Genomic DNA, 24,645 nt, shown 5'->3' on the forward strand with positions numbered 1-24,645 from the left:
AATCCAGCTTGAAAGTTTGAAGCACCGGCTTGGGACTGCTGAGGCCTGATTGTGACAGTAGGTTTGTGCGGATATTCAGCTTGAGCTCGCACATGTGGAGGAGTAAAGCCTGGAGGATAGAGTGGTTCATCCTCATTACCCTCTTCGACATCAGCCATAGGACCCTTTCCCTTATCACCTCCTCCAGTCAACAGTTGGGTTAGCTTTGCCATCATATTATTTTGGGATTCCATTATTTTATCTATCATTTTTTGTTGAATCTTCTCAAGTTGCTCATTCATTTGTTGTTGAAGCTGATCCTGCATTTCTTTTTGGAACTATTCTAGCATTTGGTCCATGTCTTTAGTCTTTGATCGAGTACCGTAGCAGTGTTTGGCAAGTTGGTTGGTTTCAAGATTAACTGAGGAATGATTTTAATCAATTAGGCTCTTTTAGTGGACTTTAATGTTTATGATGTCATGCAATGCGAATGCATGCAATGAATGCATAAAGAGATGTTGATTCTGATTCAATTCCATTTAGAAAACTTTACTAGAAAACAAATCTATTTACATAAAATGGATATTTATATGGCCTTGCCCTCATAGGCGGAGATATTCGATCCTCTTCTTCATTCGAGTGTTAAGATAAATCTAACGAACTCTTCAAAAAAATCTCTTCTATCTCCTTTTTGCTCGATCCAGGCCGTAACTTGTTGCTCACTCATCCTCGTGATGCTCGTTGGCTTCTCTTTAAGAAGGTTTAGTAGCTCTCGAATAATCTTTGCCATCTTGAATCCTTGGGCAATAGAGCCATAGTCGTGTAGTCCTCCATTAAATTATCATTCTTCTCTTATCATGTGTTCTTGGACCATATTCAGACAACCATATTGTCATTCACTTTATCAAGAAACCCATTTTCTTATGACAAGCTCTCTATTTAGCAACTGAACGTGAATCAACACCTCTTTTTTAAGATGCAAATGCAATGCAATCATAATAAAACCAACATAAAAAACAAGTTAGTACAAAGTAAAAGCAAATGAATAAAGTACCTACTCGGGTGACCTCTAGGGGTTTGGCATAGTTCTACCTAGGGTAAGTTCCTAAGGTTCATTATATGAGGTTTGGCTTCTAGAGCAAGGGTACCCGAACTAGCAGATTCCTCAATCCTCACGCATTATAGGCTCATATGGACCGAGTTCAGTTTAGGGGAATACATTTCCCTATGGTTGCACGGAGATGAAAATCTCGTGAAGACATAGGTACGGATGTATCCCGGAAGCGGTCCAATACCCTGCACGGAGGTTAAAACCTCATGAAGGACTAGTTTCTCGCTCCCACTTAAAGGGTAAAATCATTCAACTCATGTAATGTGTATGCAAACAATACTTAAATACATTAAGCAAGAAGATAATGAATGCAAAAAGATATCATGAATTTTTTTAAAATAAATACTTTCTCGACCATAAAACAAAAATTAATCAACTTTGTGGCTCGACTATCTTATTTTTAAAAAAAATGTCCCCAGTGAAATATTAAATTAAGTTATTTATTAAAACTCTCTCATTTTGAAAAAGAAAATGTCACACCCAATGCGTTAGGGCACGATATTTTATTTTTTTCAAGATGAGTTTGTCCAAAAGATTTGTGTGATAAAATTTAAAATAATATTTAAGTGTTTAAGATTTATGACGAAACCACAGCCCAATACGTTAGGGCACAATTTCTCAACATCCCAAACATTAAATATTTTCTTTATTAATATATATATTTTTAAAAAATCTTTGTCTCGAGAAATCAATACGTCACATCCAATACGTTAGGACACAACATATTAAATTCCCAACAATAAGCTTTTTTCATTTTTATTTTGATCAAAGACCAATTCTCGATTATTAGATTTAACGAAGAAAATCGGAACCCAATACGTTAGGGCTCAATTTTCTTGAAAATCCTAAATACGAGTATTATCTTTATTTTGGAAAGTTTTGAATAAAATGATTTTGATGCTTGAATGATATCGAACATAGCCTTTTAAGCGAATAGAATGCGATAAATGATAATATACAACATGGAGCGATAATTCGTAAATAAAAATACACTAATGAATGATAAATAATAAATGAATTGAAAGAAAATACATAAACCTATTTAAGAGAGAATTTAAAGGTAATAGCTAAAATAATATGAAATAAAAATATATAGAATAAAAATAATTTATTACAAATTATATATGTATATATAAAATAATATTGTATAAAACATTTTCATATAAATCTTTAAGACATATAAATATGTAAAGTGAATTTGAAAATATATTACAAAATAGGAATATCAAAGAATATATACAAATCATGTTGAATTTACCTAAAATATAAAAAGTGTGATAAATCAAATAATGGCAATATATATTGAATTTCAAAATAATGATACATTATAATTTTTAAAAGGGTAATATATACATATAATTCAATAAACTTATAGCCATAATACATATAAAACGTAAAATGAAATGGAAAATACTAAGCTTAATCATTAAAATAGTATTAGATTCAAAATTAAATATATTTATATATATATATATATATATTAGAAATAGTGGAGTAAGAAATCAAGCACATTGAATTAATAAGGATTGAAATTGAAATCAAAACAAAATTAAAAGGGAAAAAAATGAAGGGCCTAATTAAAAGGCGCGAATAACTCATAGGGCTCGAATGGGAAAATATCCCCATCATTTGAAACGCGTCACTTTATTAGGGCTAAATAAAAAATAAATAAAATTCGCAGTGGTATCACCTTCTCCCTTTTTTAAAATCGTAAGTAAGTAAAAAATAATCGAAAAAAGAAAAGAGTAAGCCACCTTTAAAAAACTGCCAATCGTTCTCCCTTTTTTTATTGATTTTTTCCTCTCGTTTTCAATGAAGGGAGAGGCCTCTATTTATAGTTGAGCCTCCCCAAATCCAACTGTACAGATCAATTACATCAACGGCTAAGATTAAAGGGTATCTACAAATTAAATCTGTAAGATTACAAAATCATATCTTCTAAGATTGCATATCATATCTAAGATTGCATATATCATATCTAAGATTACATATCCTTGAAGATTATGTTTCCATAAGCTTGTAGATGGACCTTCAACCTTTTCAGGTAATGGGCCATTCCGATCGGGCCAAATGATATAATTTTGTATTGAACTTAGACTTTGTTTTATTATTTTGGGTTTATTATTTTTTTGTGAGCTCGGGCTAAAATTGGATATTACAAAAAGGGAAGGAAAAGAAATCGGTAATGGATAGTAGCAAGAGGTTTGCGATGGTGATAGGCTGCTGTAACGATAAGTTACTGCGGAAAGAGCTATACGGTGACGATAGTAAGGCTCCGAAAAAAAGACTTGCTGTGAAAATAATGAGGGTTTTGCGACAAGCGAAGGAAATTTGGGAGATTGTTTAGGATTTAAGGTCAATGGCTAAGAGGAAAAAGAATAAGTGGCTAGGGTTTAAGCTAATTGCTTGAATGGTTGTAAAAAATATGGTGGTAAAAAGGGGTTTATATAGTAGTAAATTAGGGAAAACTTGTAACAAAAATATAGCTACAAGGGTGGCTTGGGCAACAAGGTAAGATGGAAAAGAAAGTGGCAGCAACAATAGGGTTTTGGGAATTGTAGCACCCCAAACCCGACCGGGACGGGCCGACCTGAATTCGAAATGTTACATTAGCCACCTAAGTGACTCTCCGGTTAACGACCACCTAAGACACACCCCGACCTTATAACACCTCAATCTTATCTAATTATTAGTTATTTATTAATGCAGAAGAAAATTATGAGCCAATTTTAAAACTTTTCCTAGGTAATTTAACCTATGGGCATTTTCGTCATTTTACCAACTATGGTAAAAATAATCCGGTTTTAGATCTAAATGTCTACTGACATTATTTTAGTCAAATTTATGCAAGCCTAAAAATTTCAGCTTAAATTGAGTTCGTTTGCTATGTCTAATTCAATTTTTACTATTAAGGACTAAATTGTAATGAAAACCAACTATCACGGCCTATTCCAATTTACAAATTAAGTGTGTTTCTATCGAATTATACCCATTATGAGACTAATCCTAAATTATTACCAAGTTTCCTTATCACCTAGGGCTCTAATTAGACTAATCAATTTTTAGGACTAAATTGTAACTTAAACAAATTAGAGTACCAATTTAAAAAGTAAAAAAATTCAAACCCCCCAAAAACCCACACGGTTGTGTCCCCTAGACCATTTGTCATTAAATGCCCATGTTATTATTGTGAAAAACTTTTTGGCAGATCGCACACACCTGTGTGTGATAGCTCCAGTTTCCACACGCCTGTGTCACTTACCCACATGCCCGTGTGCAACCCCTTACATGCCCATGTGGATAGGCACATGCCTATGTGTAAACCTCTGCACCTATTTTTTTGAAAAACTTGTTTTAAAACCTGATTTTGCATATTTTAAAGACCAATTAAACCTAATTTAACTATGATTAATTAACATATATATACATACACCCTCAATTGAATTTATGGACATTAATTAAGCCTTAATTAAATAGAATTAGACAATCAGTTTCAGACATAACAAACATCGAATAAATCAAACAAGTGATATACCTTAGTCAATAGTAAACCACTCCGTGGAAGCTTCATTTAATCAATTGTTAGTAAAAATTTCATGCTTCACACATCGTGTTATCAATCTCCGTGTTATTAAGCAACAAAACACCGCAAATCATTCAATAATTAAACTCAAACATACCTCAAAGTTATAATAAAGTCTCTATCAAGCCTAGATCTCTTGGAACTCTCTTGCTCGAGTCCTCAGCTCCTCAATCCCAATGATTATCTACACGAATGTGAGGGCGTGAGCTTTAAAAAGCTTAGTGAATGCTAATAAAAATGAAAAGTAAATTAACATTCAATTCATGCTTAATTCACAACCAGTCGATCACCAATTATCAACAAAAACAATGAAACATGTCATTTAAATTTTCCATAAGCATTTTCAACACCAAAAATCAATTATTCATGGCTTTCAATCATCAATTGATATAAGAACAATCACACATAAATACATTGGCATACACTTATCATGGCTTAATCGGGTGTTCATACATTGGATAAATGAATCTCTGAACCCCCACAAATATCAAATATAGTCTACCGAGTTGAGTGAGCTGAAGCATGCGCTCCCTTATAATACCACAAATAACCTATTGAGTGGAGACTCATGCTCAACACTTCCTTATCTACTCCAAAAAAATTAGTCCACTTAGAGTCATATGTTCACAATGTCACAAATAAAGGTAAATACCTACAAATTCTATGGCATGCCAACTATATCCAATGGATCCACCATACATGTTGCCAATATATTCAGTCAAACATATCATATAAATCAGTCATTATTTTTCTCAATTTAATGTGACAAAATGATTATGTATAACTTGTAACATAGCCATTTAACATCCAATTAAATCAAGCAATTCATTCATCAATTTCCTATATTCAGTTACCAACTGTAACACCAACATATCATGATAAAAAATTTCAGTACACATGCTTAAAATTATCCTTAAAATTAATCTAATTAAATAGCACACCACCACCCAAAACTCACTTGCCATTTTTTTTCAATACAAATTCAATTTTTGCCCATTTAATACCAATCTTGCAAAATCAACCAATCATCCATAATTAATTAATTTTAATCATTAATAAAGGTATTAATTAAACATAATTGAGGGTTAATTTACCAAATCACCCTTAGAAACACTCACCATACAATTTTATTCTATCACAACAACTGATCAACTAGGCAATACCAAGCTTTAATTTCAGTTATCTTGATCCTCTTCAAGTTTTGGAGCTTCAATAGAGATAAAGTAGGCATTACCACCTTTCTAAAGTTATATTAAACACGAATTTTAATTAACTATGCTAATCGAAATCATTTCACAAAAATACCTTACCGGATTTGTAACATCAAGTCAAAAACTCGATTCCTCACAAAATCTATCTTTACAGCCCTCCTAATCACTTCCAAACATCAATACTAAATCAAATAAACTAAGCATAAATTTCACATTTAAATCAATTTCACAAAAATCTAGAAAATCGATTCATAAAGATGATGAAATTTGGATTTCTTCAAATTACCTCTCAAATCATGTTTAATCTTGATAATTAAGACCAAAAACCTTTTAATAGATCCATTTTGAGTTGGAACATCCATTGATTTGTGGATTCCCTCTCAAAATTTAAGATCCACCATTAAAGCACCTTAAGCTTTTGAAGAAGATGACATTGGTAAAAAATCCTTTAATTGACTCTCAAATCATGTAAAAAAGTTTCTAATCTTCATAAAAACAAGTTGAGGATTGAAGATTTCCTTTGATTCACTCTAAATTTTTTGATTGAAAATCTTGATTTAGGATGCTTGAGAAATTTTAGAATATTTTTTGCTACTTTTGAGAATAAATTTGGGTGAATTGAGAGAGTATTTTAAGAACAAAATTAGTTGGATCTATTCTCTAATTATAGATATTTACAACCATGCAAAGAAAACAGAATTTATAGCTCTCTAATATGATGTAAATTGTGTGAAAAGTAGGCTAGATGCATTGTGTTTAAAACTGAAGCAACCCACCATGATTTAAAAATTAGGGAATTTGCCTAATGGCCACTCCCACATTTCCCTTACTTTACCAATTGATCTTTTCCCTTCAAAATTCTAAATTTTAAGTTTTCTTTTCCAAATAAGTAATCTAAATTTTCCCTTGTTTTACAATTAAACCCAATTTAATTCATATTTAAATTTAACTCAAATTAACCGATTATTTATTTTCGACCCAAATTAATTATTTTCACTAATAATTATTTAATTACTTTACAATTAATATTCCAAAAATATTTTTATTTTCTAGATTATTATTTAATCGATTTTATATGAAATTAACCTCCTAAATTAAATTAAAAATTACTTGGAACCCTATAAATTCCTAGTTTTGCACTCGAAACCCGAAAAATATACCCAAAACTACTAGGCCCGGATTAGGAATATTACAACTCTCTCCCTTTAAAAAGAAATTTTGTCCGCAAAATTAACCTGAATCAAACAGATACAGATACTTACGTTTCATCACATCTTCTGATTCCTACGTGGCTTCTTCAGTCTTGTGGTTGTGCCACAAAAATAACACAAACGGAACTGTCTTATTGTGTAGCACCTTGACCTCACGATCTAGGATCGTAATCAGTTCCCCCTCATACGAAAGCTCAGATCAAACCTTGATCTCCCTAGCAGGAACAACGTGAGAAGGATCAGATCCGTACTTCTGTAACATAGAAACATGGAAAATGTCATGAATATGCTCTAGCTCTGACGACAACAACAAATGATAAGCAATCGGTCCAATTTGCTCGACCAGTTTTTGTTCATTTCTTCACAATAGGGTGGACTACGTAAAGGCCGAAAAAATTCTCTTATGGCTTTGAATCGGCAGCGTGCGAAGGGGATTAAAATAACAGTGGTTTCTTCCTATTTTTTAGAGTACGAAAGGTATATTTTTCAAACTTTTTCTTCCCGATTCATTCCTCGTGCATGGATTCTTGGTTTAGATCTCTCGAATAATTTTTCTTCTACGCCACGGGGCGTCCTGGCAACCCAATAGTGGTATTAGAGCCACTTGTACGATACGAATCTATGATTAAATTCAATGGTTGATGCAATTGTATAATATGGCTGTTGTTCCTTTCGATTTGTTCAATCTGTTATATGTATATTTGATGCATGTAATCTGTTTAAAAAAAATTACGGTTGATTAATACACTGTTTGATAAGGGTTAAAGAATATGTTTAGGAGCAATGGGGTTTTCATTGAAGTTAACAATTAACTTATTGGAATTTTTGAAAGGGAATAATAGTTGTTCCAGTAATCCTATTCGGAATTTTACTTACGCAAAAAGGTCCGTACCTCGGGCCTTCGCAGCCCTCACAGATCCCCAGATTTACCATTGTTCTACTTTTAACAATTGACTAAAGAATAAAACATAACATATTTTATTTTACAAGTATGTTGTATGTTATGGTTGATTTGCACGGTGTTTGGAAATGCATGGTTATAGCCCAATAACCCTTTTATTTTATTAATTGAAAAGGTTGAAAATCTTATAAATATGACCTGCTTGTCGTGCCTTACTAATTTTCTCTTGTATTTTTCTTTTCATCTCACTCTCTCGTATGTAAAATGAGTTTCTACAAATTGTAAATTGCATGAGTTGTTGTGGGCCAGACGAGAAGAAAGATAGGCCAATTAAAGTAGAGAAGAAGCTTGTAAAGCGGCTTACACCTTTAGGTTTCCTTTTGGTTCTCCTTTAGCTTGAGAGGAACCACCTTAGTTTATGGGCTATAACTATTACATTTATTTACTGCTTTATTTATTCATGTATAAGATGTTATGGATGTCTAAAACATGCCAAATTTTAAGCAAGTTAAAATTTGATAACTATAAATAAGATTAATTGATGAGATCAATTAAAGGAATAAATAGATTAAAGTAGACCATAATTGGTAAGATGCAACCTTAATAAAAATCCCTCAATCAAAATATTAAGTCAACATTTCATTCTAATCATTACCCTCGTGAAGGCCTCGATCGATACTATGTAGGTTCTGCTAAAGCGAAGTACTAGTATCTATCTTGGTTAAACGCGAAGAATAAGAAAGTGATATTCGTTGGTTAAAACATTGGTTTGTGACTTAACTAGGTTACTCTAATAGGATTAGAAACCTAGAGGCAAGTAATTTGGATAAATCATAAGATGATTAGGACAAGAGTTGTTCACCCAATATTTAAGACTTACATGTGATGTAATTAGTAAGTGTTGCTTACCTAAATAACCATAATATTGAGAGAAAAGCCAAAACTGACTTAAAAGGAGGTGAAATATGGATCTTTACCCACTAGAAAAACTTTCGAGAAAGCCTTTCCGAAATTAAAATATGAGGGTTATTAATTTTGAATAAAATTGTGGGAGCATCATTTAGTAAAGTCTTTTTAATGATTAATATAAACTTGGTAAATTTACTCACTCGCATATTTCATTTTTGTAGATATATTATGTCTACAAACAGATATACACTTTCATTGCGATTGATCCTTAAGAAGGACAAATTGAATGGTTTGAATTTCCTTAACTGGTTCTGTAACTTGAGGATTGTCCTCAAACAAGAACATAAGTTATATGTCATTGAACAACCCCTTCCTAATGAACCGCCTATTAATGCCTTGAGGGATGATAGAGATGTTTACAAGAAGCACCTCATTGATATGGTAGATGTTGGATGTCTTATGCTTGCCACTATGAATCCTAAGCTTTAAAAGCAACACGAAGACATGGTTGCTTGTGATATGATCGAGCACTTGAAAGAACTTTATCAAGGGAAAGCAAGGCAAGAGAGGTTCGATACCTCTAAGGCCCCTTTCCAATGTAAGCTGGCAGAAGGAAGCCCAGTAGGACATCATGTTCTTAAGATGATAGGCTATATTGAAAGCCTAACTGAACCTGGATTTCCACTAAGCCAAGAGTTCGCCACTAATGTTATTCTGAAATTTTTTCCTGATAGCTATAGCCAATTTGTCTTCAATTTCAATACGAATGAAATTGACAAGACTCTACCATAGTTACTCATCATGTTGCAAACTGCTAAACATAACATAAAAACTACTAGACCCAAGCCTATTCTAATGGTCCATAAAAAGAAAGGCAAGGGTAACGTTAAAGCTAAGACAAAGCCCAAAGGCAAAGGCAGGCCCAAATCTAAAAATGGAAGGGCTGCATTGAAGCCCAAAGGAGGGTGTCTGAAGAGGGAAACTGCTTCCATTGTGGTATGACTGGACATTGGAAAAGGAACTGCCCTGTCTATCTTTAGGAAGTCAAGAAGGCTAAAGCAAGCAGGGCGTCTGCTTCAGGTATTTGTGTTACTGATACTAATTTATCAACTACTACGTCTTGGGTATTAGATATTGATTATGGTTCTCCTATTTTTACTTCTGTACAGGGACTACAAAGGAGTAGGACTCTAGCTAGAGGAGATGTGGACCTACGAGTTGGAAATGGAGCAAGAGTTGTTGCATTAGTTGTAGGATCATATACTTTGTCTTTGCCTAGTGGACTTGTTTTATGTTTAGAGAATTGTTATTTTGTGCCTAGTTTGACTAAGAAAATTATTTCAATTTCTTCTTTAGACAAAATTGGTTTTGAGATAATAATTAAGAATAATTGTTGTTCCTTTTATCTCAATAATGTTTTCTATGGTTCGGCACAATTGGTAAATGACCTCTATATTTTAGATCATGTTAATCCCATTTACTACACAAATACTAAAAGCTCTAAAATAAATTACTCAAATCAAACTTATCATTGACATTGGCGTTTGGGCCACATAAATGAGAAATGCATATCCAAACTCCATAAATATGGCTTCTTGGATTCACTTGTTTTCAAACAAGCTGAAGTATGTTAATCTTGCTTATTGCGAAAAATGACTAAAGCTCCTTTTACTAGTAAAAGTGAGTGAGCTAATGGTTTATTGGGCCTAATACATATTGATGTATGTGGACCAATGAACACACATGCCAGAGGTGGATTTCAGTACTTCATTACTTTCACTAATGATTCTAATTGATAGGGGCATGTTTATCTCATGTGCCATAAGTCTGAAGCCCATGAAGAGTTAAAAGAATTCAAAAATGAAGTACAAAATCAATTAGAAAAACTATCAAGACATTTTGATCTAATCGAGGTAGAAAATTTTTTAGCCTAGAGTTTGATGACCTTTTGAAGGAATGTAAGATAGTCTCACAACTTACTCCTCTTGGTACTCCTTAATGGAATGGAGCTTTTGAGAGAAGAAATCAAACTCTGTTAGACATAGTTCGATCAATGATAGTCATGCTGATCTACCGGCTTCTTTTTGGGGACATACACTTCAGACAACTGCTTTCACACTAAATCTTGTTCCATCTAAATCAGTTCAAAATATGCCATATGAGATGTGGACTGGAAGCATCCTAGTATGTCTGTTATGAATATTTGGGGTTGTAAAGCTTATGTTAAACGTCAGACGTCTACTAAGCTTGAACCCAAATCCAAAAAATATATATTTATAGGATATCTGAAAGAAACCAAACAATATTATTTCTTTAATCCTAATGAAAACAAAGTGTTTATTGCTAAGATTGGTGTCTTCCTAGAAAGATAATTTGTCTCTAGAAAAGGAAGTGAGAAAGATTGAACTTGAAGAAATTCGAGAACCACAAAATACCACTGAACCATAGATAGAACAATAGTAGGTTCCACAAGAAATTGACGACCAAGTAACTACTGTAGAAATACAACCACCATGCAGATCTTTAAGAGAATGCCATGCACTTAAGAGATATGGATTTCTCGTTACAACACATGCTGATGTTCTTCTTATGGATCAAGATGATCATAGGACTTATCAAGAAACGATGGCGAGCCCAGACTCTGGGAAATGGTTAGAGGCCATGAGTTCTAAGATGGATTCCTTGTAAAAAAACCAAGTATGGATCTTGGTTGACCCACCTTAAGGAGTTAAACCCATAGGGTGCAAGTGGGTTTTCAAAAAGAAAACTGACATGGATGGTAATGTACAAACATACAAAGGGCGATTGGTCGCTAAAGGTTTTTGCTAAGTTCATGGTGTCGACTATAATGAAACTTTTTCTCTTGTTGCTATGTTTAAATCCATCCAAATCTTGCTCGCATTAGTTGCATTTCATGATTATGAAATCTGGCAGATGGATGCCAAAACAACTTTACTTAATGGGAAACTGGAAGAGGATGTGTACATGACACAACCTGAAGGTTTTGTTGATCTGAAAGATGCTAGAAAGATATAAAACCTATAAAGATCCAATAAAAGAGTTTGGTTTTATCGAAAATGAAGATGAGCCTTGTGTTTACATGAAAGTTAGTGGGAGCATTATTGTATTCTTGGTACTGTATGTAGATGACATACCTACCCTACAGTCTGGTAAGACTTGTTTAGGAAGTTGTTCTTCTATTAAGGACTTGGATGAATCCACCTACAATTTAGGAGTCAAGATCTATAGAGATAGATTAAGGTGACTCATAGGTTTAAGCCAAAGTACATACATTGATAAAGTACTGAAAATGTTAAGTATGGAAGAATCTGAGAAAGGATTCTTACCTATGAGACATGGTATATCACTTTCGAAGGAAATGTGTCCTTCAACTCCAAAAGAGAGAGAGCAAATGAGTAAAATTCCATATGCTTTGACTATTAGGTCTATCATGTATAGCATGTTATGTGCTTGTCCAAATGTATCGTATGCTTAAACATGATGAGTCGGTATTAAGTAGATTCTGGTGAAGGTTATTGGGTAGTAGTTAAAAATATCCTTAAGTACTTGAGAAGGACTAACGATAGATTCCTTATATATGGAGGTAAGAAAGAGCTAAGTGTAAAAGGTTACACTGATGTTAGCTTCCAAACCGACAAGGATGATTCACGATCAAAATCGGGTTTTGTGTTTAGCCTTAATGGTGGCGCTGTGAGCTGGAAAAGTTCAAAGCAAGGTAAAATTGCTGATTCTACAACAGTGGTCGAGTATATTGCAGCTAGTGAAGCTTCAAAATAGGCTGTTTGGATCAAGAAGTTCATATTTGAACTAGGGGTTGTGCCTAGCATATCAGATGCTATAAAACTTCAATGTGACAAAAATGGAACCATTGCACAAGCAAAGGAACCCAGATCTAAATAGCGATCCAAACATATACTTAGGCACTTTCATCTCATTCGAGAAATCATACATCAAGGAGATGCAAAAATTTGCAGAGTACCAACAGATGATAACATTGTTGATCCACTGACGAAGCCTCTGACACAGTAAAAGCATGATCGTCACACTAATTTACTTGGTATTAGATATATGAGTGATTAGTCTTAGTGAGAATGGGAGACTGTTTAAGTATACCCAAAGACCAATAATGAGATGATTGTAATAACATACTTATTTTACATCGTTTATTAATATAAGCCATTGCCATTATTATTTTAGATTCTTTTCTATGTATATAAATAAACTGCTTTATAATAATGTCCTGAGAAGAATATGATTATTCTTAAAAGTTCCTTATTCGAGTATTATTGTGGGCTTGGATAACATTAATGCATTAAGACTAACATGTAGTTGATTGATGACAAAGTGTTGTCATTGACATAGGGATGTCAAAATCAATACATGAGTATATGTTAGAGAACGACATATTGGACTGACCTTCTATGAGTATGTTTCTTGGATTATTATATAATAGTTACAACATTACTCATAGTGATAACTATGTATATGATCCATAGACTTGAGATCATCATTGTCCCAACATAGTGAGTCGTATATTTTGATATAGTCAAACGTCTACTGTAAAAGGTTGTACTATAAAGACTGATGTTGGGTATGCCACAATCTATGTAGTGGGATATGCTATAAAGACTGATGTTGGGTATGCCACAATCTATGTAGTGAGATATGATTGATCAAGATAGAATTTATCCCTCCTACAAAATGTGAGAAATATCTTAGGCCACTTGATGAAGTGAGACTAGAAATGTAAGACCATGCTCAAGTAAGTTAATATGAGATATTACACTTATTTGTTTATTATAGTCTACTTCGGGTATCAAGAAACATGAGATTGGACTTTACAAGTGTGACTATTCAATGACTTGTGTCCAACCGAGATATAAAGGACAAAAGGATATAATATATGAAAATTTATCATGGAAAGATTATGTTGAACCACGACTTTTTATAACTTGGGTAGCGATGATGCATTGCTAGATGCCACTCATTTCTTGTAACGTTAGAAGTGTTCTAGTATTGCTACCAAGGTTACAAGAGTCTTCAGGGTCACACCCTATGGTTGAAACAAACAGAACCTAAACACAGCTGGTATTAAATTTAACTGTCACAAGAATTATATTAATTATTAAATGAAATTAATTTGACAGTTAAATAATAAACACAATATATGTACAAATTTGTTGTACAAGAATAGAGAACATAATTAAAATAAATATATGAATTTGATTCATATAAAATATTAATTATGATCTATTTACCGATATTATTAAAATAAAGTATTATAATAATTAAATTCGATCAAACATAATATATATATGGAAATTAATATCCTTTTGGAAATGATATTATACTATGATATTTTCATATATTATGGCACCAAAAAAGGGATTTCGTTTTATTATTTGGGGAATATAAAATAAAAGGAAAGGAATCATAAAATAAAACCCTAGGGTGCAGAAGAGTGTTTAACTTCATCATAAAAAGAAAAGAACCTAGGTCTAGCAGCCGCATTTCTTTTTCGGAAAAACTCTCTGAAACATTCAGTTAGAGTTTTTCTTCGTTCGTTCACAGTAGGGTGGACTACAAGAGGCCGGGATGATTCTATTGTGGCTTTGGATCAGCAGCATGCGAAGGGGATTAAAATAACAGTGGTTCCTTCCTATTTTTAGAGTACAAAAGGTATATTTTTTAAACATCTTCTTTCTTATTCGTTTCTCGTGCATGGTTTCTTGGTTTGGATCACCAAAATAATTTTTCTGCTACGCCACGGGGGTCCCAACGACCCAACAACTGCAACAATTAATCCTGAGCTACAATAGCAACCCCATGCTCACTTTAAATATAGTTGGGATGGAACAGTACTGCAAATAAAGAGAAAGGTGGTTATTGGCAGCAATAAAGATCTCAAAAGGGATCTTTTCCACTATTTCCAAGATAGTCCATTGGATGGCCACTCTGGAATACATGCCATACGACACAACATCTACAGTTTACTATACTGAAAGGGTCTATCTAAGGATGTTAAAAACGGGGTGGAAGAATGTTTAACTTGCCAAAGATGCAAAGTAGACCTCGTAGTGTCCCCTAGTCTCCTTTAGCCTTTGCCTATCCCTGATTGGGCTTGGTCGACCATTAGCATGGACTCCATTGAGGGATTTCCAACATCCAAAGGGAAGAACACAATATTGGTTATGGTTGACCGGCTAAGTATGGACACTTCTTATCACTAGTTCACTCATTCATTGCAATCATTGTTGCCCAAGAATTTCTTTGTCACATTTACAAACTACATGGAGCCTTCATGTCCATTGTGTCTGACCGAGACAAAATTTTCATTAGTACCTTCTGGCAGGAGTTTTTTAAACTTATGGGGACCAAGTTGCATCTTTCCACTGCATACCACTTACAAATGGATGGTCAAACGGAGGTATTAAATAGATGTTTAGAAGGCTATTTATGGCATATGACAGGTGCGCGACCTAGTGATTAGGTCAATTGGTTACCTTTAGCTGAATGGGGGTATAATACCACATATCACACAGTCATACACTCTTCCCCTTGCCAAAACACTTTATGGTCAAGACTCTCCTTTGCACCAACATTTTCTTACTAGCTCTTCACCAGTGGCTATTGTGGATTGTAGCTTACGAGCAAGAGAAGCAGCTCAACAACTACTCAGATTTCATTTGAAAAGATCTCAAGCAAGAATGAAATAGTTGGCTGATAAAAAAAGATCAGATAGAGAATTTCAGGTGGGAGATTTGGTTTATCTTTGATTGCAACCTTGTCGATAACACTCTATTTGAAGAATAGTGAATCAAAAACTATCCTCTAAATACTTTAGCCTATATCCTGTTGAAGCTAAAATGGACCAAGTTACTTATAGACTATCCTTACCTATTGGCTCGAGAATTCACCTTACCTTCCACGTGTCACAACTAAAAAAACATATTGGCCAAACACATCAATCTCCATTGCTACCTTTAGTAGGATCTAAGAGTGATCTACTGAAAGTTCCAACCAAGATAGTGGATAAACCTGTGGTCAAAAAGAGTAACTAGACCACCATCGAGGTTTTAGTGGAATGGCCGAACACTTTTCCTAAGGACTCAACATGGGCGAATTTCAATTAACTTCACAAGAAATTTCCAGACTTTGATCCTTGAGGATAAGGATCATGTTCGAGGGAGGAGTAATTGATATGGGACAAAATGTTGCTTCAACACAATGGTTTAATTTTTTTAATTTACTATTAATTTCGTTAATTAGATGTTCTGTTAATGTTTGTTTAGTTAATGCTAAATGTAACACCCCTAACCTGTATCCATTGCCGAAATAGGGTTATGAGCATTACCGTACAATTGGAACATTTAGAATTAATTTCATTCGAAAATCATAAACATAACTTAAACCATTCCTAGATACACATATCGTCCCTAAATTGAGCCCTTAAGGCCCTAAAAATACTTTAGAAACAAATCGGGACCAATTTGAAATAATTTGGAAAGCCTTGGAAAAATTTAGAAAAATTGAAAACAGGGGTCACACGGCCGTGTGCCTCACACAACTAAGACACACGCTCGTGTAACCTTCGAACTAGGGACACACCGCCGTGTCCGAGCCCATGTCCTCACCCGTGTAACACATTGACTTGCACCTTAAGCATTCAACAAGTGACACACGGCTATGTCGCCAAGTCGTGTGTCTCACATAACCGAGTCACACGCCCGTGTCTCTGGTCGTGTGGACTTAAAATGTACCTTAAACAATAAGTTTACCATTTCAAGCTTACTTGGGCTTTAAGCAATTCAAATATCAATCATTTATCCTATTCAAAATACGATTAGACATACTCAAAACATGCCAAAACAATCATCCTAAGTGCTTAACCAATGTACCCTCATTGGTACCACATTTTATATCATCAAAACACATAGACAATGCATCATCCAAATAAAAGTTTAAAGTATGCTAAAAGCACTCAATTTAGCCTAACGTAAAGCTACTTAAGATATCAAGATTTAAGTTTCATACACATATCAAGCCTTTGGTCAAAACACATACTAACATTTAGCTTCAAACATAAACATATACTTATAACTTATTTTACATCACATTCATAAAACAACTAACAACCAAAGACACCCTAGGTACATGCCATTACAAAAACATCACCACACTTGAGATCGGGATTGTTGTTGGATGCTGAGTTGGTAATCAAAAGAGAGTACCTAACCTGCGCACGAAAAACAAAATTGCATGCTTAGTAAAACTTAGTGATATTTATATAATTTGAACATTTTAAGACATGATATGATACATGAATGCACAAATTGAATTATATCATCATACTACTATCTAAACATACAATTACAAGATATCACCATTTCAATTTCATGCATTTCATCACCTTATTTCATGCTATACCCAATTTTCACAAGTATTCACCTTTAGTTGGTTTGAACATATATCTCAATTTACATCACTTGCTATAGAAATAGCTTTGCAGAGATCATTCAACAACTTACTTATATTATGGCACAAACCAATCCACATTAAGCAACTTCACTTATTCGAATAACCACAAGTATATCTAAAGCATTTGAATTTATTTCACAACTTTAATAATCTAACTGAAGAATATATCATAACTTCTAATGAATAAATGTATATACATAAGTAAATATAATATTCTTTAGTAATACCTACAACCATCCTTCTTAGATGATTCATAAAACCTTGTTGTATAGTCAGTTGATACACGACACCCGATGCCTAAAGGATAAACCGCGAAAGAGTTTGCTCCCAGCGCTAGTCGGATAAACCGATAGATGTGTGCCCAACACTAGTCAGATAAACTGACGAAAGTTGCGCCCAACGCTAGTTGGATAAATCGACAAATAATTAGTGAGCCCAGCTCTAGTTGGATAAACAAACGATATTTGTGCCCTACGCTAGTTGGACAAATCGACGAATGTGTGCCCAACACTATTCATATAATCTGACAAAAGTTGCGCCCAACGCTAGTCGAATGAACCGACAATATCAATTACTCATTCGCAAATCCATAAAATCACATTTCATAATCTCAATATCACATTTCATAACTCAATATCAAATTCACTTCAATTATCTATTAATCAACTCAGTATCACATTCACTTCAATTATCTATTAATCATTCATTAATTTATTCCATAATGCCACATTCTATCTATTTATGATTTTGTCAATATCCATTCAATAGAGCTTAACCAAACACAAATAAAAACATAGTTAAATAATAATTAACAATTAACTAATTAAATTAAGTAAATGACGTTCGAGTTCCAAGACTACGAACTTACTTAGCATGTAAACTCGAGATTTTATTTAACTCCATACATTAACCTACATTGTTCAACTTCAATCTCATCATTAGGCAATACATCTCCATATATAACATTTCCATACTATCAATTTAAATTCTAATAATTTATTGATTCATTTCATAATGTCACATTTTATGTATATAATACACAATTTCTCATTTCATAATTTAGTCATTTGCATATATGTAAATATAATTAAGATATCAAAGTAATAATTAAGTATTTAAATTAAATAAATAGAGTTTGAGTTCAAAGACTATGAACTTACCTGGCTAAATCGCACCAATGACTGAGAACAGAGGCTATTTGGTAATTTTCTATTCTCCTCGATTCTCCACTTGTTATTGATCTAAATTAATAATTTCATTCAATTCATTAATTTATATAATAAAATCACTCCATTTTATGCAATTTAGTTCTTTTTGACATTTTTGCAAAATTGCCCTCAACTTTCATTTTTATTCAATTTAGTTCTTCTGTCCTAATCGTGCAAATAAACGAATTTTATTGAAAATTCATAATATTCGTATGTTACTAGCATTCAATACAGCCCACATTTGTAAAAATTTCACATCTAGCCCTTGTATTTTTATTATTTCAAGAGTTTAATCCCTAATCGTTAAATTCATCAAAATCACTTAATAAAATACTTATAAATAGCAAATCATACCTCAAATTCATCATTTAACATCTAAAATCACAAATAATCATTAATTAAAACATTCAAAATCTTTAACAGTTTCAAAAACGAAAGTACGAGCTAGCTGGACCTAGTTGCAACGATATTAAAAACATAAAAATTATTAGAAACGGACCTCAAAATCTCCCACATGCATCAAATTTTGTTTGGCCGAACCTCCCATGCTCCAAAAAAGTAGTTTCTCTCGTCCAGGAAGAAGAATATAGAAAAAAAATGTTTTTCCTTTCTTTTATTTTAGTTATTACTTACTATTTAATTTATTAATATTAAATTATATCATATAAACTAGCAAAATAATAATCACCAACCACCCACTCGTATATAATATGGTATACTTACCATATTAGTCTATAAATTTACATTTTCATAGCTATTAAAAACCTTTAGTTAGTAGAATTCAACTTTTACACTTTTTACGATTTAGTCCTTTTACTTAATCAACTATCCAAACATTAAAATTTCTTAACGAAACTTTAATAAAACCTTAATAAAAATCCATAAATATTATAAAATATTTACGGCTAGGTTTATAGAAACGAGGGCCCGATATCTCATTTTCTAAAACCACTTGACTTTAGGGTCTTACCACTTGAACTTAATAAATCATATGTATAACATAAATTACCATATCAAAAACCTTTTGGAAATCATATTTGACTCATAAATATTAAATAATAATATTTACAAACTTACTCATCAAATTTGTGCCTTGAAACCACTATTTCTGACACCACTAAAAAATGGGTCATTACACAAAACCTCTATGGTTTTTTTAGAGAAACAGTGTGTATAAGGAATAGCTAAAACACATTATTTCAATCCTAGCTTAGTAAGTAAAACAGTGCGTAGCTGATAACTATTTTGACAACTTTTTTCTGATTATTATCTTGTACCCTTCATTTGTCCTTATTTGAGCACCAATGAGGCTCAGTGAACGTTTATGAATGAACAGACTGGAATTCTAGCCTGCTCTACTCTTCATCTTCTTCTCTAAAGTCTTCTTCTTCTTCCTCCTTCTCTCTTTTCTTCTATTTTTTATGTATCACTTACCAACCTTTTCAAACTATTGCATGAGTTAATTAAGTATTAGTTCTTTTTTAAATTAGACTTATGAAAATATTTTGAAACAACTATTCAAAGTAAAGAATGAAAATATAAAACATTTACATCATGAATTCTTTTTTTTAAATCCAAAGTTTCGATCATTTTGATGAATATAAATAATTAATTCAAGTTTATTTTAAATATTAAATTTTTTGTTCTTAATTTATATTGATCTTAATACCAACTTTCATAATTTTAAAAAGTAAACACTTATATCATTATCATGACTATGTGTTCAAATTGGGTAAAACCCTATATGGTCTCAAATAGACACCTTATGCATGGTATGAAAGGCTATGTCAATTCCTTATTACTCAAGGTTTTGAAAAGGGTTCTGTTAATTTGAGATGAGTATGGTTGGTGAATTGAGCTACTTCTTTAGATTCCAAATTAAGCAAATGAAAGATGGAGCTTTTCTTTCGTAAGAAAAGTGTGGTGAAAAAGTTTAAGTTAGAAAATGCTAAAGCGGCTAGGACACTTATGGTTATTGGTGAGAAATTGTTTAAACATGGGAAGGGAATGCCTATAGAGACCACTTATAGAAGTATGATTAGTAGTCTATTATATCTTATTACTAATAGACCTAATTTATCATTTAGAGTGAGAGTATGTGCTAGATACCAGGCAAGTCCAGGAGAGTCCCATGTTAAAGCTATGAAGAGGATTATTCGATATGTCCATGAAACAACTAATTTGGGAATTTCTTTGTCAAAGGATAACACTATGGGTCTAGATGGTTATGGTGATGTTGACAGGGCTGGTAACATTGATGATAGGAAGAGTACATCAAGTGGTTGTTTCTATATTGGTTCGAACTTGGTGTCATAGTAAAGTTAATGACTTAAATAATAGTAAGTGTAGCTAGTACAGATAAAGAAATATTCATTAAAAATCACCGTAAGGGTTCAATTATGCCTCCAATCTCTATACTCATTAGACTACTAAAATTCAATCCTTATATTTTTAAATTTACATGAATTTAGTCCTTTACTTATCCAATTTAAAATTTTCCAAAAAAAATTCTAATTGGTAACACAAGAAATAAACTTTCATTAAATTTGAATACCTACTATTTTTATATTGAAAGGTCCAATTAAAAAATTAAAGTCCAATTGATATCACATATTGATTTAATAGAAATCAACCAACAATGTTACGAATTGAACTTTTAGTTTTAAATCAACCAAGTGGAAGGACTAAAATCTTGAAATTGAAAGTAAAGAGATTGAATATCAAAATGTTAAAGAGTAGAGGGATTGGAGAAGAATTAGAGCAAAATTTATTTGTAATTTTCAAAATTAGCTGTTCAAAATGTCATAAAAAATGCAGGAAAATTCTTAACTATTTTTATAAAAAAAATCTCAATATTTTTAGGCGCGAGAAATATTGATAGCCAAGTGTGTTTTGTAAATTTTGTAATTTTAATGACTCCTGGTGTAGTATAAATAGCAACATGATGGTGGTGTTCCATGCAGATCAAGCTCGAGTTCCACAATTTGGAATCGTAGCTTGTCTCTCCAATCCTATCAAGGTCCTGTTTGCATCCAACTAGTTGTTTCCAGGACCTAGGCTTTGATAGTTAAAATAAAAACCACCATGGGTTTTGCTGGTTATAGTTATAGTTGGTTTTTGTTGTCATTTTTCGCCCTAATCCCAACACTAAGAGCTCACATCGCTGAATATGATGAGTATTGGAAGGCACGAGAATTGGAAGCCATTGAGAACCTGAACAAGGCTTATCACCCCAATCCGGAGGAGGTGGTCCGGCATTACAATGACCACTTTGTCAATACCATGCTTGAGTATAATAACACCAGAAGGGTGTTGAAAGGAAAGAAAAACGGTCCCTGTGAGATTACTAACCCCGTTGATAGTTGTTGGCGATGTGATCCTAACTGGGTAAAGAACAGGAAGAGGTTGGCCGACTGTGCCCCTGGATTTGCTCGTGGTACTACCGGTGGAAAGGACGGCAAGTTTTACGTGGTCACTGACCCTAATGATGATATTGCTAACCCCAAGCCCGGAACTTTACGTCATGCAGTCACTCAACTCAGGCCACTTTGGATCACTTTCAAAAAATCCATGATCATCAAGTCAAACAGAGCTCATTGTTACAAGCGACAAGACCATTGATGCAAGGGAGCTAATGTGCATATTTGCTATGGTGCTGGTATTATCGTCCGCTTTTCTAGGAATGTCATTATCCATGGCCTCCATATCCATCACATTAAACCCGCTACTGGTGGCATCATTAGGGATGCTGAAAACCACATTGGGTTAAGGACTGCCAGCGATGGAGATGCGATCTCTCTTTTTGGAGCAACCAATATTTGGCTTGACCATCTTTCCCTTTATGATTCCTCTGATGGTCTTATCGATGTTATTCAGGGTTCCACTGCCATTACCATTTCAAACTGCCATTTCACTGACCACAACGAGGTAATCTTACTTTCTTTTCTATTTGAAACTAAGCTCGAAAAGGTGTTTTTTAGTGACAAAACAATATAATTGAAATTAACAAATTGTAGGTGCTATTGTTTGAGCAAGCGACAACCACGCTGTCGACGAGAAGATGCAGATCATCGTTGCTTTGAACCGCTTCGGTAAAGGATTGGTGGACAGGATGCCTAGGTGTCGATTAGGTTTTTTCATGTTGTCAACAATGACTACACTCATTGGTTCATGTATGCCATTGGCGGCAGAGCCACCCTACAATTATCGGCCAGGCAATAGGTATATCGCGTCAAGCATCTACGTAACTAAGCAAGTGACTAGTAGGGGCTACTTATCACCGAATAAATGGAATAAATGGAATTGGGTATCACAGGTGACCACTTCATTAACGGTGCCTATTTTATTACATCCGGTGATCCGAATGCTAGCAAGCTATTCGGTCTTTGAAAAAATGATGCCTTTCCAACTCGGTCGATTAGTCCCCAAACTCACAAGGTATGCCGAACACTCCACGCAGAATTGGTCGCCTTGTTAAAAACATTATTTTGATATGCATACGTCCTCTCTTTTTGTTATGTACAACATTTGATACCCGTGCATTGTACATTTGGGATTTATTGGGAATGATTATCAGGAAATGTTATTATTTGATTCCACCCTATCTTTTTTTTTCTACTTTTAATAGATAATTAGAATTCTTATCACACGTGTACATGTGAAAACCACAATTTTAACCTGAGACATAAACAAAGACTAGGATAATCTTTCTATTCTAAAAAGAACTCTTGAATGAAAAGAAACTAATCTGAAAGAGAACTATAAACAAATAAAAATAGAAGATCTATTTTGACTTAAAATGGATATATCCACATATCTCTCACTTATCTTTATGAAATGATAAAATATGGCAAAACCTATACCAAAAGTTGGTTCACGTAGGAATGGGCGTAGTAGTGCACGGAAAAGTGCACGTAGAATACGAAAGGAGTTATTCATGTTCAAGCAAGTTTTAACAATAGTTTGAAACTAATAAATAATAACACTAATTATAATGGTGTTGAAATAAATATTGGCATCAACCCAATAAAATACATTAATCAAATATATCTAATATATATTCTATTACAAGGTTTTCTTGCATTTTTGGAAACCTTAAGTTTTGAGTTTAGAATTTGCCATGTGTCACCAATCATTTTAAAGTTGTCTAATTAACTAAAATTTTTAACATTCATCAATAATCATGGACTAAGACCAATAAGTTTGTATAAATTTGGCATGTCCCAACTTAGATATTCAGGTATTCGGCTATTTTATAAAACACATCATTTTGAGAAAAGAAAGAAAGAAAAATTATGAGTGTTCTTGATATAGTAATATTCTTATTGCTGCAATGGTAATGGTGATTCCTCCCGATGTACTTGCATCACCATAAACTAAACTTAGGTTTTTACTACATCATTTAAAATGGACAGATCAAGTATATATATACGGTGGTGTATGAGTTTGATTGCTTTAAGGCTCAATGTGATTTGAGAATCCAACCAAGGCCCTTAATATTGTCGAAAGATTTGTTTCAAGAAGTTCACTTGGCAGGTTTGAGCTTCCACACATGACGTGTTACTTTTACTAATATAGAGTCAAATATTGAAGCAAACAAACTTGCAAAGCCAACAGTACATAGAATTAATAATTTGGTGTCTTTGTTTTGTGTAAGTAAATTGTTTAATTCCACTTTTTAATTTGCAGGTGCCAATGATTGAGTTCAAATGAGTTTATATTTTAGTGTGTTCTACGACATCATTGCACTGTTGTTATTGAGCCGCACTATAACCTTATTTGTAGTTATATCTACATTAAAAATACTTTACTTTTTGACAATAATTTTATTGACCCAAAATTACAAATTTAGCTTATTTTTATATTTTAATTTTGAAGATTTATTTATATTATATTTTTCTTTCACAATTATTTTTACCTCAAAAATATTAACATGATGTTAAGTTTTATTTTGTATAAATGTATATTTAATTAACTGAAAACATGATCATTTTATTTTATTGTAACTTTTAAATTTAATAACAATAATTGCAT

General features: G+C 33.1%; 1 protein-coding gene across 1 annotated transcript; it reads left to right on the top strand.

The window, feature by feature from the left end:
* Positions 1-21,579: 21,579 nt before the first annotated feature.
* LOC105784458 (probable pectate lyase P59) lies at positions 21,580-22,694 on the top strand. Its single transcript, XM_012610346.2, is given in 4 exon segments — positions 21,580-22,193; positions 22,195-22,232; positions 22,235-22,539; positions 22,629-22,694. Coding segments are annotated over 4 exon segments (906 nt in total). The 5' UTR covers positions 21,580-21,696.
* Positions 22,695-24,645: the final 1,951 nt, after the last annotated feature.

The sequence above is a fragment of the Gossypium raimondii genome, chromosome 13 (assembly GCF_025698545.1).
Source record: "Gossypium raimondii isolate GPD5lz chromosome 13, ASM2569854v1, whole genome shotgun sequence".
Taxonomy (NCBI): domain Eukaryota; kingdom Viridiplantae; phylum Streptophyta; class Magnoliopsida; order Malvales; family Malvaceae; genus Gossypium; species Gossypium raimondii.